This window comes from Herpailurus yagouaroundi, unplaced genomic scaffold, assembly GCF_014898765.1.
Source record: "Herpailurus yagouaroundi ecotype Mexico unplaced genomic scaffold, PumYag 162, whole genome shotgun sequence".
NCBI lineage: Eukaryota > Metazoa > Chordata > Mammalia > Carnivora > Felidae > Herpailurus > Herpailurus yagouaroundi.
Genome location: NW_024412403.1, coordinates 58996249 through 59012462, shown reverse-complemented (window position 1 = coordinate 59012462; position 16214 = coordinate 58996249). Strand labels below are relative to the sequence as shown.

General features: G+C 38.3%; 1 protein-coding gene and 1 pseudogene across 8 annotated transcripts in view; both read right to left on the bottom strand.

The window, feature by feature from the left end:
• Window positions 1–319: 319 nt before the first annotated feature.
• The window catches only part of CD96 (CD96 molecule), a 94061-nt gene continuing 78166 nt past the window's right edge, over window positions 320–16214 (bottom strand). For 3 of the 8 annotated variants that reach the window (XM_040484448.1, XM_040484445.1, XM_040484446.1), the window contains 4 exons: window positions 8361–8426; window positions 7471–7557; window positions 3273–3396; window positions 320–1338 (listed from right to left, as the gene is read on the bottom strand). In XM_040484448.1, coding sequence (XP_040340382.1) covers window positions 1230–1338; window positions 3273–3396; window positions 7471–7557; window positions 8361–8426 — 386 coding nt within the window. In that variant the 3' untranslated portion in view covers window positions 320–1229. Of the gene's footprint in view, window positions 1339–3272; window positions 3397–7470; window positions 7558–8360; window positions 8427–10810; window positions 11759–16214 lie in introns of those variants that run through there. The other 5 variants (XM_040484447.1, XM_040484449.1, XM_040484450.1 and 2 more) reach the window with 5 other exon arrangements.
• Window positions 8404–11634, bottom strand: LOC121036213 (cytosolic 5'-nucleotidase 3A-like; annotated as a pseudogene).

Sequence of the window (16214 nt, the reverse complement as noted above, 5' to 3'; positions counted from 1 at the left end):
AAAAAGCATCAACACACTCTCCGAGTTATTCTCACACGTAGTCAGGGAAAAGCACAAAGGAACTAAATGTTCCTTTTGAGATTAAAATCCATGCAGCATTTCCCTATCATATCTGACAGCAACATCTGTTCTTGCTTCCTAGGGCAGAGGTTTGGGGGTGGCTGAGAGGGACAAAGGGCATCAGCAGTTTATTCATTCAGGAACTATTGCTGACTACAGAACAAGTTTGGCTAACTAGGCTTCTTTTCCATCACCTTTGCATTCTGTTTGAACTATTTTGTAAAACACGGGAGAAGCAGGATTAATTCATCAATGCTAGTCTGATTTGAACCTGTATTTATTTCAAGACAGATCAAAATGTATAGATTGGATGAACAGGAGAGTCCCCAGATGAAAAAGAGAACAGGAATTACAGGATTTGGTTTGGGGTTAGGCTACCTGTTTACTCACACAACAGTTTGTAATAGTCTGATAGACGCACACACACACGTACGGATAAAGCTAAGGATGAGACCATTCTTAGTGCAGATCATTTTAGAGGCAAGTGAAGTGCTACCCGTGTCTACTAGGCTACTTGGTCATTAGCTAATTTTCCCTTGGATGCTTCCTCATCCCATGGGGCAGAAGGCTGGGTGGAACATGGTGGGAGGAAGTGGGGTTGGGACTGGTGTTCTTGTGCAAGGTATTCTGTTTTCCTCCACAGGCAAAATATTTTCAGTACAAAGACAACTTGCACTTATTTGGAACTCTTGCTAGAACTTGTACATTTTCTTCTTTTTGCAATTTTCTTAGGAAATGCAACAAACCTCAGAGATTATCACACTTTTGGTAAATAGCTCAGCATGGTGGCAGATATCCAAAAAGAAGAGGCTCTGGCACGGACATATGCTTGAAACCATTGTCGTCACCTCAGTCAGAGAACGAAAATGAAAAATAAAAACACTGCAAGTACTTTTTAACAACAGCAGTCTGATTTGCACTTCTTACATAAACAAGAAAATCTCTGCAGATTGCATTGGGTATGGGTGTGACATAACCTCTAACTCTAGCTCAATTTCAGGCATGTGCAGATGAAAGAGGGTGGGTTGCTGGGAAAACAGGTCATTCACTTCTGACATCCACTTCGGCTGCAGTACAGGCTTGGCTCGAGGGCAATTATATTAATAAAGCACAATGTCCACCTTCTTGCAGGATTCTAGCCGAGTTCTCTATGGCAAAATCTCAAGGGGCTAGAGTGTCTCCATCTCATGACAAGGCAGATCACTTCCAATGGACTCTTGAATGCAAGTGTACTTGATGGGGGGTGGAGGTGGCTTGAAAGGCGGGGGTCTTTCCATGCTAGGAACAAAACATTGCTCTTTCATTGCTGAGAATGTGAGGCGGTGATTCAAGGAAGTAGGGAAGTAGGAAACAGAGCAAGAGACATGCCCACCGGTCCTCTCAGAAGGTTTCCTTGCATAACCTTCTGCTTGTTATCTGCATTATTTTAGTATCACTAATTAATATCTACATGGTATCTTATAGTTGGCAAGGCATTTTTATCATGACATTATTTAATTCATATCTAGGGATTGGATATTGTTCTCACCATTCTACAGATAATACTGAGGCTCAGAGGTCTTCAGCAACTTGCTAAAGAGAACCAGACCAGCAATTTAAGGCTTTGAACCAGAACCTACACTCTCCATGGCAACTGCCTCTTAATAGAAGAGGTGTTTCTCTTATGTGGGTTAAAACACTCCTCCGGAGACACAATTTTTAACTTCTGGGACCAAAGACTGAAGCTGTTCAAATAATACCTTTGCCAACCTTACCCCCAGCCCTCACCCACACATTCTCTGTATACTGTGGGGATAGGTTTGAGGTGGGAAGAAAAGCTCTTCTGAATCCTTGAGTTGGTCGGTACTGGATGGTTAATGCCAGAAGCCCTTACATCTGAATCTGTGAACATTCTTAAAGGCATCTTTATATAATGTTTCATGTTAGCACAACTCATCTCTTTGAAGTGTATCAGGCCTCCATGTGAGCAGCACAAATGCTCCAGCTCTCTTGACATCAGGACACAGAAATACAACTGTGAGAACATTTATGTCTCTGACTCAAACACCTCCAACTCTTCTCAGTAACTCCACAGCACCTTAATCTCTCCAAAAATTTAGAGGGAGAGGGGGAGGGAGAAAGAGAGACTCTCATCTCTATATAACACAAACATCTGAATACAGAATAATCAAAAAATCAACTCAAAATCTCAGATTCCCGTTTTCTCACTTTAATAAAAATATCTAATGCCTATTACCTGGCTTTCTGATGCTTTCACATAGACAATATATATCAAAAGGTGGAAAAAATTCTAAGAAATCTGCATCTGTGTTTTTTCAGGGAAATTAAGAACTCCTCAAGGTATATGGTAGCCAAAGTGTAGTCCTTGGCTAAGAGTCCAGAATTTCTGACTACTGGTTTAGTGTTTTGTTTTTTTTTTTAATTTTGTTTTATTTTTCTCACCACGAAACACTCCCTGCACATGATTATAGAGTGCTCAAGGATACTTTCAGTAGAAGGTCCTGCACAGTGGGCACTGGCATCTTAGATAGTAGCCGTAAGAGATGTGGAAGAGACGCTCTCTATGTTGGAGGGTCTCCTCCAATCATGGTCTAATCTGGATCCCAAATAGCCAAGGCAGAAGAGTGAGGCTTAATCTTACATGTCATTGCAGATTGCTGAGTGAAGGGAAAAGAATTTTGGAAAATATTTCCATAAGACAAAAGAGGGGCAACCCACCATTTACTTTCTTTTCTCCTTGGGGAGAAGGGAAAAGGGCGGTAAAAGCCCATTCTGCCGAAAAGCAGATGGAGTTTCTTAAAATTACCTTTCTCACTCAATTTCACACTTGAGCATCTAGGCCCAGCTGGGCCCAGGCAGTTCAGAGATGCATGAAAATGAAAAAAATAATGAAGATTGAAAGAAAAATCAGTTTTAGTTTTTGAGGTGAGGCAAGGCTCAGTTCTCGTTTCATGCCCACTGACTTGTCCCATCTGACGAGTGTCACGGACTGAACAGAGGGGGACCCCAAGTCACAAGTTCTGCAACTAGTTCCCAGCTGTGTGTGGTGCTCAGCAACCTGGGAAGCTTCTCTGAGCTTCCCCAAGCCTCATTTCCTCAGTTACATAGGAGGGGAACTCTGGACAGGAGGGGAACTTGATACTTCAAGTGCTGCGTGAATGTTTTGTACTGAGAAACCATCTCTGTTCCTGCAGATTCAGTATGATACTCACATTTCTTTCTGGTATTGACACCATTTTCTCACTCCAAGACCGAACAATGCCATGCAGAAAGAGAGCAAGGCTGCTACGATCACTGGCCAGGACATTCCGTCTTTAGGTTTATTAACCATGATACCTGCAAAGGGCATAGAGAGACGGACTTTCATGTCAAACTTTGGCAACTAGAAAGCATGACTAATTGAACTCTCTCTCCTACCTGAAACATGTCTTCTGCAAGGTCCACCACCGACTACAGTCATGCTCTGGGATCATATCTATGCCTTGTTCTCACTTCTGTTTTGGAGTTTCTGAAGTTACTGTTTATGTGAATGTTTTTCTTAGAATGTTAGAATGTTCCAGAATCCATCTTTTTTTTTTTTCCCCCTTTCATTTTCCTGAGGCCCTGAACAATTCCTGGCACATGATGGCAATGAAATGTTATTTGAAAGAAGGAAGAAGCGGGGCGCCTGGGTGGCTCAGTCGGTTGAGCTTCCGACTTCGGCCCAGGTCACGATCTCACCGTCTGTGAGTTCGAGCCCCGCGTAGGGCTCTGTGCTGACAGCTCGGAGCCTAGAGCCTGCTTTGGATTCTGTGTCTCCCTCTCTCTCTCTCTCTGCCCCTCCCCTACTCATGCTCTGTCTCTCTCTGTCTCAAAAATAAAATAAAACATTAAAAAATTTTTTTAAAAACAAAAAACAGAAAGAAGGAAGAAGTAAAAGTGAGAAGCTGTAGATTTGTATCCCAAATTTACTCCAGTAAAGGGACTTTTATATGTGAAATAATGCCCTACCTTTGGCTTCTCCTATTCTTTAAGAAGTCATTAAATGCTTTATGGAATTTATTGAGTGTATTAGGAGGAGGAAGAAAGAGTAAAAGGCATTATAACTGTAACATTCCAATGCCTTGAAAGTCCCAAATCGAGAAGGCCTGGGTAATACCTATAGAATTGTATGCTCAAGAGTCCATCATCTAAGACTTTTCATTTGGATGTCACTTGAGGCATGATATTCAGAATAGAGAGTTTTTAATCCTTTCTACCACTGTCCCTCTTTTTCCTTCTTCCTCCTTCTCTACGTTTAGGCAATAGAAAGGGGAGAAGTGACCAAAGGAGTAAAGCAAAAGCCAGATAGTTTTGCTCTTTCTGTGGTCTGCAAAGGGTGGAAGTCAAAAAGTAAAGGGCTGGAGGGGCTGCTGGGTGGCTCAGTTGTTAAGCCAACTCAGGTCATGATCTCACAGTCTCTGAGTTCAAGCCCTGCGTTGGGCTCTGTGTTGACAGCACAGAGCCTGGAGCCTGATTCTGTGTCTCCCTCTCTCTCTGCCCCTCCCCTGCTCTCTCTCTCTCTCTCAAAAATAAACATTAAGGGGCGCCTGGGTGGCGCAGTCGGTTAAGTGTCCGACTTCAGCCAGGTCACGATCTCGCGGTCCGTGAGTTCGAGCCCCGCGTCGGGCTCTGGGCTGATGGCTCAGAGCCTGGAGCCTGTTTCCAATTCTGTGTCTCCCTCTCTCTCTGCCCCTCCCCCGTTCATGCTCTGTCTCTCTCTGTCCCAAAAATAAACGTTGAAAAAAAATTAAAAAAAAAATAAATAAAAAATAAATAAAAAATAAACATTAAAAAAAAGTAAAGGACTGGTAGAAATTATACTGGGGAGTAATGTAGACTGATTTTTCTTACCCCTCTGATTATAGCCACACTCAATTTATTCATTATATTTCTAGCATTTGAACACTAAGTCAAGCTGCGTGAATCAAAGAGTTTCAAATATTGTTGATTTTAGACCAGAGGCAATGTAAATATCATATTCCAGACTGTTTTACTTTTTTTCTAACATGAAGGAAGAATTAAGAAAATTAACTCTCTTAGGAAATAAGACTGTCTGATTTTACTGCAGACAATAAAAGGGGATGTGTATAATTACATAGTTACTTAATATTTTCCTTTTTGAAAAGCATTTTAAAATCATGTTAAAAATTCAAACAGTATAGAAACATAAAACTATAATGAAAAAGGAAGTGTCCTTATGGCTTTAGATGCCGGTAACCTACATTAGAGGCAAAACATTTTAATAGCTAATTATGTATCCTACTGGAAATTTTCTATGCATATCTAAGCATATATATATTATATACATATTTATATATATTATATACATTTCTATATAATTATGTACATTTACATATATATTATATATATTTATTTTATATATATATATATATATAATGAATATGTATTTCTTTTCTTACAAATGAGGGCATGCTATACAAGTTGTTCTGTCACTGGCTTCTTTCTCTTAAAAAAATGCTCTTGGAATGTTTTCCATGGAGATATATAGAGCTTTATCTTATTTGATTAAATGAGTGGGTAGTTCCCCAGTGTATAGACATATCATGGTTTATTTAATTAGTTTCTTAGCATTCAAGGGTTAAATTTTTCCCAGGCTTTTGTTATTTCTAGTAACACTCCAGTGAAATTCCTTATACATTATTGATAACTCTTCAGATTATGTAGATCATTTGGGCAAAATGTCCAGCTTATGTCAGAATTATCTGGATTAATTTTTTTATTGCTTCAACTAGATTGTCAACTGTTTGTAGGTAGAGACCAGGTTTTTAATTTCTTTTATTGTCTCAGATTTATTATACTGCTTTTTATAAGCAAAGTCTCAAAATGTATAGGCAAAACTGGGTTCAAAATATTAGTTACCAAATCTTTTCTATGTATTACATAGCTTAGACTGCAGCCATATGACATTGTCATGTTTATGATACACACCTAGAGACTTAGGATGTTCCTGAGGCTCACCCTACCTCAGCCTTGTCCAAGCACATGCTGAGGGCACTCTGGAAGCCCATGTAATCCTATAACGCATCCCCATTTGCTATGTTGTGTGTGCAAGTGACTAGTTCGCAATAGTTCATGGAAATAGTGGAACTGGTAAAGACTAGACTATCACAATCATAAGGGAAACAATCATACAGATGGCTAACCCAAGACTACACAAAGTTCTACTTTAGTCAAGTCAAAATTTACTAGGCTCTACACTGGTAACATGGTGGGACACAACATTTTACTCCCAAAGTTTCAGATAAATAAAGAACAAAAGGTTTTATTTATTTTTTTACTTTTTTAAATGTTTGTTCATTTATTTTTAAGAGCTACAGAGAAGGAGAGAGAGAGAGAGAGAGAGAGAGAGAGAGAGAGAGAGAGAGAGAGGAGGGGCAGAGAGAGGAGAGAATCCCAAGCAGGCTCCATGCTGTCAGTGCAGAGTCCGACATGGGGCTCAATCCTATGAACTGTGAGATCATGACCTGAGCCCAAATCAAGAGTTGGACACTTAACCAGCTGAGCCACCCAGGCACCCCAAGAACATAAGGTTTTAAAGGGGTCTTACATCAATGCTTAAAATGTTTCTCCCTCCAAATACAGAAAATGAGACCACTGACTTCAGGGATGTCTCAATGGAGAAGCAGGGCTCCAATCTTGCCCATCTCTGAACCAGGCAGTTTTAAGCCACCAATATCTGAAAGACACTGTTGGGCCTTCAGTTTGCAGTTCTAGTGCCATGTTGTGCGCAGGATGGTACCCCAATGATCTGAGGACTGGATGACCTTCGATCCAAAATAAGCTGAGTACCCAACTGGAGCATTCACCAGTCAAGTGACCACCTCCTGAAGTGAAAGACTTGATAATGCCCCTGGGTTAGGAGGGCCTTGACCTCTTATGAGATAAAACAAGAAATCATATTTAGTATTGACAAAATGTTATTAGTTTAATTATATAAATACTCTTTGTTCCAACAATCTTTCCGGTCTCAGATGTATTTTCGCAGGATAAAATGCTCTCACTACTTTTCACCTGGCTAGGTTTCCTCATTTTTCAGATTTTAATTTCAATATATCCTCAGAGGCTCCTTTCTTGTTCCCAGTAAGAATCAGATCTTTCTGTTATATTCTGACAACGCCTTGTACTATTTCATAGCATTTGTCACAAATTAATTATATGATTACTTGCTGTATATCATCCATAATAGATTATAATCTTCAGAAGGCCAATGTTTACACAGGTCTCTTCTACGTACAAAACGAGAAAGATCTACTTCTTTCACAGTGTATATCCAACAACCGACACCAGGTCTGGCAAATGGTAGGTACTCGACAAATTATTTGTTGAGTGAGTAAGACACACAATTTTTTAAACAGGTAAATGACTCACCAGTGATATGGATGTGACTGCTGTTAGTAGATTTGGCAGTTGTGGGAACTTCTGAAGATGTTCTGGTTGTGCTGGTGAAGACATCACCTAGAGATATACAGGACATACCCGAACTGATCCTAATAGTCACCTCAACCCCATCAAGTGGTGTAGAATCATGATTGGATTTCACTTGCTACTTGGAAGGGCTCAATTTTAATGGCCTAAATGCTCCTATGGTACTATGTATAAAGTTTTCTTAGGACCAATTTATAGCAAGGCTAGGATCTTAGGATCTAACAGCTACCAAAGGAGTGAAACCTTCTATTGGTTTAAAGGAAAAAGAGAGAGAGAGAGAGAGAGAAGCTGTATAGCACATATAACAAAACAATATCTGCTAAAGAATCTCCATGAGAAATTTAAGTGGTTATGGGAAAATGTCTTATGTTGGAGCCATAGAAAAATTCAACTTAGCCTTATTCTCCCAGGGTATCAGGGGTCCAGCCACTCAAAATACCAATTCTCCCACTCCAATGTGTTTGAAAAAGTCAATAAAACTTCTTTTGCAACATTTTAGTAGAAAAATCTCTGTTGACAAATCATCTCATTTTCTAATGGAAAATTAACACTTAAAATACAATTTTAATGAATTTGCTTAGCCGAGCAATGCTATTTTGTAGATTTCATTGTGAAATAAAATAGAGGAAAAAAAAAATCTAAGACTTGGTCTCTATCTTCTTTGAATGATCGTGACTGGGAAAAATTTTGGTTCTATTTATTGCTGTTTTCATCATCAAGGTACACTTTTAAATACCTGAGATTGGTTTCTTACCTGTCCTTGCTTTTCCTCCTCTGCCCAAATAAAGCAGGTCATTATACTCCTTGACCCTAAATCTCCCCCAAGTACTCACCTTTAATTGTTGAGCCTACACCTGAGGGGGATGAACTGTCTGTTTCACTGGGCATCCATGGACCTGCTAGGGGAAGAATATATTGGAAGAGTCAAGCTGTTTAAGAGTTGTTATTTTATTGTCCTTTCTTGACCTTTACTTGAAGTTAGTAATTTATATAAAATAATAAAACAAAAAATATTATTAATGCGTATGTAAAGTAAAATCATTGAACTACGCCGCAGCATACATACGAATGTCCCAAGATAAAGCGGGATGTTGAGGGAAAACTTGTGATCTAGATGTCTCCAATAGGGAAGGTTTTGATTATTTCCACTTAGAAGCAGGAGGAAGGAATGGAAGGAAAACACTAGGAGAGGTTCCTTTAGCCACAGAGAGTGTGTTGTAACTGTTCTCTTGTCCATCCAATGGGTGGGAGAGAATGAAAGCCCGGCTGTGTTATGGTGGCCCTTTGTTGAGAAAAGGTGCCAACAGGACTTTGAAGACCTTGGTAGAACACACATGAGGGAACAAAATAATTTGTATTTGTGCACAAGTTGACATTCTTGTTTGGCTATGAAAACTGAACTGTGTCAATAGTGAATTATCAGCCCCCTGTGGTCATAGGCCACGCTAGCTGCTGTGTGAGTCGTCTTGATGGATTCAGAAGCAAACCTTCCCCTTGAGTCGATGGCAGCAAACTCAGGAAGTACCTATGGCTTTTGAAGTAGATCTATCGACTCATTTTGCTTAGTTCCCCATCTCTGGCAGCAAAGTTCCACTTGTTGGCAGGCTGTGCATTTCAGGCCTATAGTGTAGTGTAAAATAAAATAGCTATAGTCGCACACAGTTGCAATTGGTAGAAAAACACCATGCTCATTTATTTAAAACATTAGCATCTACGATTTTCCAAGTTAAGTGTCTTCTTATGTGTCAAGACCAAAGCAAATAAGCAAAACCAAAGCAAACATTAAAAAAAAAGTCCTTAGTCCTCCTCTTTCCTGGTTCCTCCCTGGGTGCCAAAGGCAGTTGAAGGTATATTATCAGGCCCTTCAAAGAGGTGTGGCCACATGCTCTCCAGGGATGGCTCACAGTGCAGTCTGCCATAGCTAATTCCACTGGGGGTCACCCCAGAAATAAGGGGGTTTTGCATGCAGCTATTTTGAGTGTGACTAGGTCAGGGAGACATTCTTATCTTCAGTACAATTATCTGACCCTGCACAAGTGATCTTGATTAATTTTTATTATTGCTGTTCTAGAAAGAATACCAAGGTCAATAGGTGATGATGGACTGAGCCCTTTGTTAAAAGCCCATTTTAAAAGGCTAAGCCATTAAGTTAGGGATTTGAGTAACAAATAACAACAACTAATTAAAAAGAAATTGGGACCAGGACTGGATTTAGGTAAAATTTTGAAGAAGGCAGATTGTTCCAGATAAGCTTACAAGATTTTTTTTGCCCAATATGGTGCCTCCTTTACTTATTTTTAGAGCTTGATACTTTATTTTTTATCTTTCAAAGTCTGTTTGTAAGAAAGGATGTGATAAATTAATTTATGCTGAGATATAAATAGTTGAACAAGTAGTAACCCTTTCAGGGAAGTGGGTATTAAGATTCTTTTTTCCATTTCATGTTTATCATCAGCAAGTACATACAGACCATTTGTAAAAAACAACAGTTTTTTCACCAAATCCAGAATGCCAATCTTTTCTGGTAAATACTGATTTTCTTCAGGCAAAATAACCAACCATAGCACAATTTCAGGAGATGGTGATACCATCGGCATGATCCATGCAACTTACAAAAACGGTAGGACTTAAAATTATGCAAATTATTTGCCATTTCATAAATCTTCCTTTTTAGACTTCTAGGAATTTTCCAAGTGAAAAAAGACTCCTCAGAAAATGTGTGATAAAATTAAACATAAGAATCCATTTAGAAAAGCAAAAGTTATTTTTCTAATTTTGGCTTTAAGATTTGTTTTTAATCTGTTTAAAAAATATAGTGGGGAGTGTGTTGAGAGAGATGAAGAAAAAGGAGCTTCCAGTTGATGGGTTCAGCATGTCTGAAAACACTTAGGTAATGTAAAGAAAAAACTTTAAGAGCGAGAATGTATTATACATAAGAGTCTTTCAGCGAGACAAAGAGATGAGCAATTGTTGTATCAACTGCTCCCACAGGAAGAGGTCTTCCTGAAGAATACTTACTTATAGAATCCTCAGTAAGATAGAGTTGGCTACCTCTAATGATTCATCTCTCACTAACATAATACTTTTCTAAAAGCTCATCCACTCTATCATTTAGATATCCAATCTTCAGAATGTGTTCCACATTGGCTACTCCATCTGCCATCCTTAAGTTTCTTTGAGAGTCTCTCGGCAGAATTATGTTTCTACTGTCTTTTAATTGATTGAAATATTCTGTGTTCTTCAAACCACCATGATGTGTGTGAAATACATGAGTTAATTCTCCTTTAAATCTTTTGAGACTCCATTTTAATCAAAATCCATGAATAAACACTACTTTGACATTTGGATGATAAATACCAGCTTGATGGATAACCTTCTCAAGCACATCACCATTATCAGCCAAAAATATGAACACAGGGATGCTGTGTTTTTGGAGTTTTTCAAATAAATTTTTATATTCTTCCTTGAACATAACAATGGATTCTTCCACAATTTATTTAAATTTAGCATTGGGAAAAGCTTGTTCAACAAGGAACCTATGTGCCTTGGCATGTCTTTCTACCATAAAGGGATATTTTTTTTCTACTGTAAAAGCAGAATCAATTTTGACAACATAGTATTTTTCCTTAGTTGCAAAAACTTTCTTGACATTCATTTTTGCAGCCAGTTTATGGTTGTCAATAATATCATGACATGTTGGGCACCTCTTCCCTTTGCAGGAAAATCTACTTAGTGCCATCTCAAAGCCCATAGTTACCTGAAGATAAACTGCTACTTTTTTGATAAAGCTACAGATAATTTCTGTTATTTTTGTACGGTTTTTGATGTAAGTTGAACTTCTCTGAAATTTGGGCATCATTTTTGCATGTACATTTTTACATTTACATTTACCAAGACTTGTCTCAGTTATCCAATCATCCTTAAGCCATTCTGAATTCTTCTGTCCCTGATATTGTCCTGAAACAATGGCATGGGTGGCAAGAAATATTCAGAGATGCAGGGCTTGGATACAGGGATCTCAGTGATCTTGGTTGTCTACCCCATCTTCCTTTTCAGGGTAAATATGCACTGGGACAGCACCACTCCTTACACCAGGATGCAAATGTTGGCACTAATTACCACGTTTGTTCTTGTCACGACCACTTCCTCTATAGATGAGACCCTCATGCTCTTCCTAACCATGAAAAAAGATGACACTCACAATCTCTGGAAAGGCAGACTTGTGTGCTATCTGTGGAGAGACCCATGATGCCCTCAGAAATTGGCATTTTAACAGAAGATAGAACTTAAAATCAGAGAAACAAATCTTTAATTTGTAGCTGACCTAATCAGAACCTAGGTAACAGAATGGGAGGAGGACAGTGTTTTACAGAAGAGGAAAATTGAATGAGAAGTGATCCGAGACATATAAGTTTTTCGAATTTGAGGATAAGAGTGGCGAATTTAGAGAATCAGCATCATAGCCAACAGGGAACATCAAGACTGCAGGGAATATTGTGCAGCCTGAAATAGGAGCAGGGCCCAACACTGTTGTAGATTCTGGCATTGCTATGTCCTTGCCATTGACCCTCAACCCCTCAACTCCAGCTTCTCCATCCCCTCCGCCTATGGAAAGTAGAAGGGGTTGCTATGAAATTATTCGGCACAGTTACCAAAAGCCTGAAAAGAACCAACCAGGACCAAGGACAGAGAAAACAATGCACTTGCAAGATTTGCGAAGAAAAGTACATAAATATTGAAGAAACAGGAATGTTTGGTCAAAGAACAAAATAAAGACCCTATGTGAAGTCATGAACAAGTACTCTGAGGCCCAGGTGTGGGTGTGTGTCGGTGTGGGTGTGGCCATGCACGTGTGTGAGGTAATGGTGAGCTTGTTGATTTTGGTAATGAGGCAAATTGGAGGCATAGGGGCCCGTGGAGATGCATATCATTTTTCTGCTTGTCTAACTTAGACAGATTGACTGAGTTTCATGTGGCTTTAGGCTCCACTGGACCCGATGGATGGCAGGGAAAACAGAAATAAAAAAAGTAATCAAGCTTCACTTTTCTGCTCCATGGCCTGATCACTTGAATGTCAAGATGCAAATGTCTCAGGATGTTATTAACCTTATATATTTTGGGCATTTAGATAGTCAGATTTGGTACCCCCATTTCATAAGTGGTTCAAGTAAAATACACATTTCTGTTCCAGACTGTTGGAAACTTGGAAGCTGGACTAGGATTAGATTCTAATATTCTCAAGTGGATAAAATGACAACAAAAGAATATATGAAAACATATACTTATAAATTAGTGAAAATGCAATGCAGTCACAATCTTCTAGTGACATCCAAATATATATAAGCTACACAAAATGCATGTATAAGCAAATATCCCATTAGAATGTGTTCGGAAATAGCAAGAGCCTTAGAAACAGTGTTGGTGGGTTTATTTCACCAGAAATCCATCCATTACCATTCTTTATCTGCCTGTGAACATTTCATAAATCTACTGAAATAAACTTACTAGAAGGAAAAAAAATCCTATTACCAATGCCTGTCATGAATCTTGGCAAATGCATCATCTAATATTGGATGTCACGTTACGGTCCAATCCAACGAGTAGAAACACGTTTCAAAAATAGTTTGGGAGTGAGTAATCAATGTTAACTTGTCGGATCCTAATGTGTTTTTGTGAATGATTATAAATAGAGCAACTCACTGTAGGGAATTTCTTTCTCTAAGCTTATGGATTAAAAATGGCAACTAGTAAACAAGATATTCTTATTTGCATAAGTAGGAATGTGGGTTTTCACTGCTGAGAAAATTTTGTTTTTTGGGTTTCAGAGTCCTTTCTTAGATTTCACATTTTCTAAGGCTCTATTATGGTAAGAATGATAAAGAGATGTTTGAGGATAAATGAAGTTTTCAGGTGGGAAAGGAAAGATATATGAAGAATTGCAATAGTTCATTTCATTATGAAATCTATTAAAAAGACCAAGAATATATTTGTGTAAATTATAAAGCACTTTCCTGCACTCCCCTTTTAGTTTTCCAGTTTCTGGGGCAGAAAATACTTTGGGTAGCCTCTGTGTTTCATAATGATATGATGCATGGGATGAACAGGAATTATTTTTTACTCTGGGCACACATAATACTGTAATAACAATTTAATTAAAGCAAACAAAAAGTTCGAAAATTCCAATTAAGTGGATCTTTTCTTTTTCTTTTTTTTTTTTTTTGGAGAGAAAGAGAGAGAGAGAGCATGAGTGGTGGAGGAGGTAGAGGGAGACGGAGAGGGAGAGGGAGAGGGAGAGGGAGAGGGAGAGGGAGAGAGAGAGAGAGAGAGAGAGAGAGAGAGAGAGAGAGAATATTAAGCAGGCTCCATGTTCAGCACAGAGCCCAATGCAGGGCTCCATCCCACAACCCTGGGATCATGACCTGAGCTGAAGTCAAGAGTCTGACGTTCAACCAATTGAGCCACCCTAGATCATTTCTTTTCACTGTGTATGTGTGTATGTATTTTCTTCCCTGTCTTTACCCACATGTACACAGATTCTTTCAATTGTTCAAGAAATATTTGCTGAGCACCTATTGTATGCCTGCCATGGCTACAGTCATTATGATACTACAGTGAACAAGGCAGGAAAAGGTTTAGGTCCCTATTCTTGTGTATCTTACATTTCAGTATAATTTCAATAAAAAATCAAATAAATAAAATAAAGGAAATCATTAGACACCAAGGATTATTCTGAGAATGAAAGTATGGGATAATTTATATGTAATTATAGCATAAATTTAAGTTGGAGTATAGCTTTTTCCTATAATATTGTCCAATAACCTTTTATCAGCATTGCTACATAATTCCCGCCATAACCACCAAGTATTAATTCATTTATCTATTCAATAATATTTGTTGAGCACCAACTATATACCTTAGGCACTGAGGATACAAGTAAGCAACAACAACAAAAAAGATCTCATGGACTTAACTTGTATTATACTATCAAGAATCAAGGATGACAAACTAGTGTAGGTAAAGAAAGAGTTTCGTCAAGTTCATTAGAAACTCAAATTTATGTTAACACCATGGAAGATAAATGTTAGTCTGTTAAGCATGGACTTTCATCCCCGATCTAACTAAGATTTTTAATCTCAATTTATATCTGATGGGTAAAAATTTTCCAGCAAGTACCCTTGTCTTTACAATAAGATGTCCTGGCTAGCTTAGCACAGCATGGCTATTGTTTGGATTGGCTTCATAATATTGCATTGAATTATGATCTCATCTTATTCCACATTCTCTTATTATTGGACGTATTTTTCCTTAACACCCTCAGACCCCCACTCACACACACAGATTTTTGGACTATTATAATAAATTACAAACATTATGCCTTCTTCTTGTCTCATTCCTTGTATGCCCTTTGCAAAGCAAATGCTGTTCTGCATGCTATGTCCATTATTCACTTGCTTTTACAGTTTTTAAGTATTTATCATATATTATGCTTAAGCCACATGGTGTCTGGCTGTACTTGCTTTAAAATTTTATTTAAAAATATCATTCCATATATTGTCACCTGGCACTTACTTTTTTGACTCATTACAATGTTACTAAGATCCATTCATGCTGTTGTATGTGGCTGTCATCTACTCATTTTTCATTGCTCTCCAGTATTTTATTCTAGGACTATGCAACAACTTATCTATTCTCTTGGATATGGCCATTTAGGTTATGTATAGTTTTTGCTATCAGTGTTTTCCCTGACATTTGTGTACACATCTCCTGGATAGGTATACTAACGTGTGTGTTGCGGGGTGAAGTATACATTCAGGAGTGGAATTGTTGGCTAGTAGGGTATGAAAATGTTTGGCTTTAAAATATCATGTCAAAATGATGGGAAATGATGGTACCAGTTTATACTTTCACCAGCAATATATAAGAAATTGGCAATTTCAGACTTCTTAATTTGTGTTGATTGATTATATGTGAAATGGTTATCTGATTCTAGTCTTCATTTGCATTTCCTGATTGTTAGGTTATGCACCTCTTTGGATGTTTTCTAGCCACCGTGGTATAGCTTTGGTGATGTGCCTTTCTGCTCATCTTCTAATGTTTTTGCATTTTTCAAAATTGATCTGTAGCCATTCTTTATATACTCTTGGTATAAAGTTCTGCTCCTTTGTCAATTATGTATTCTTGATCAGTTTTCAGTGATCAGTTATATAATGTGGCAAATACCCGCTCCCACACGATAGCTTGCCTTCTTTTTTACTTTTGCTAAGGTGTCTTTTGATGAAAATAATTTTCTTAATTTTATTATATTCTAGCTTTTCTATCATTTTTATGGTTCGTGCTTTATGTCTCTTTTTTAAGCCCTTCCTTACCCCAAAGCCAAAAGGAAGTTCACTTTTATTTTACTACATGCTTTAATGTTTTGCTTTTGACATAAAGATCGTATATGCCGCAGAGCTTATTTTTCTGTCATGTGCATGGCAGACATATATTTTAATACTTTTTTTCCTTATAAATAATCAATGTTTCCGGATCCATTTGCTAATCGCCTCTTCTTTTCACAGGAATGTGCCACGCCACCTCTAGTTACACCTATTTGTGAATCTCCGGGGGTGCTCTGTCTTCTGAGCACCTTTCACTTCTTGCACTTGGGCACTGAATTCACAGGTGTCTATTATATTAACATATATACT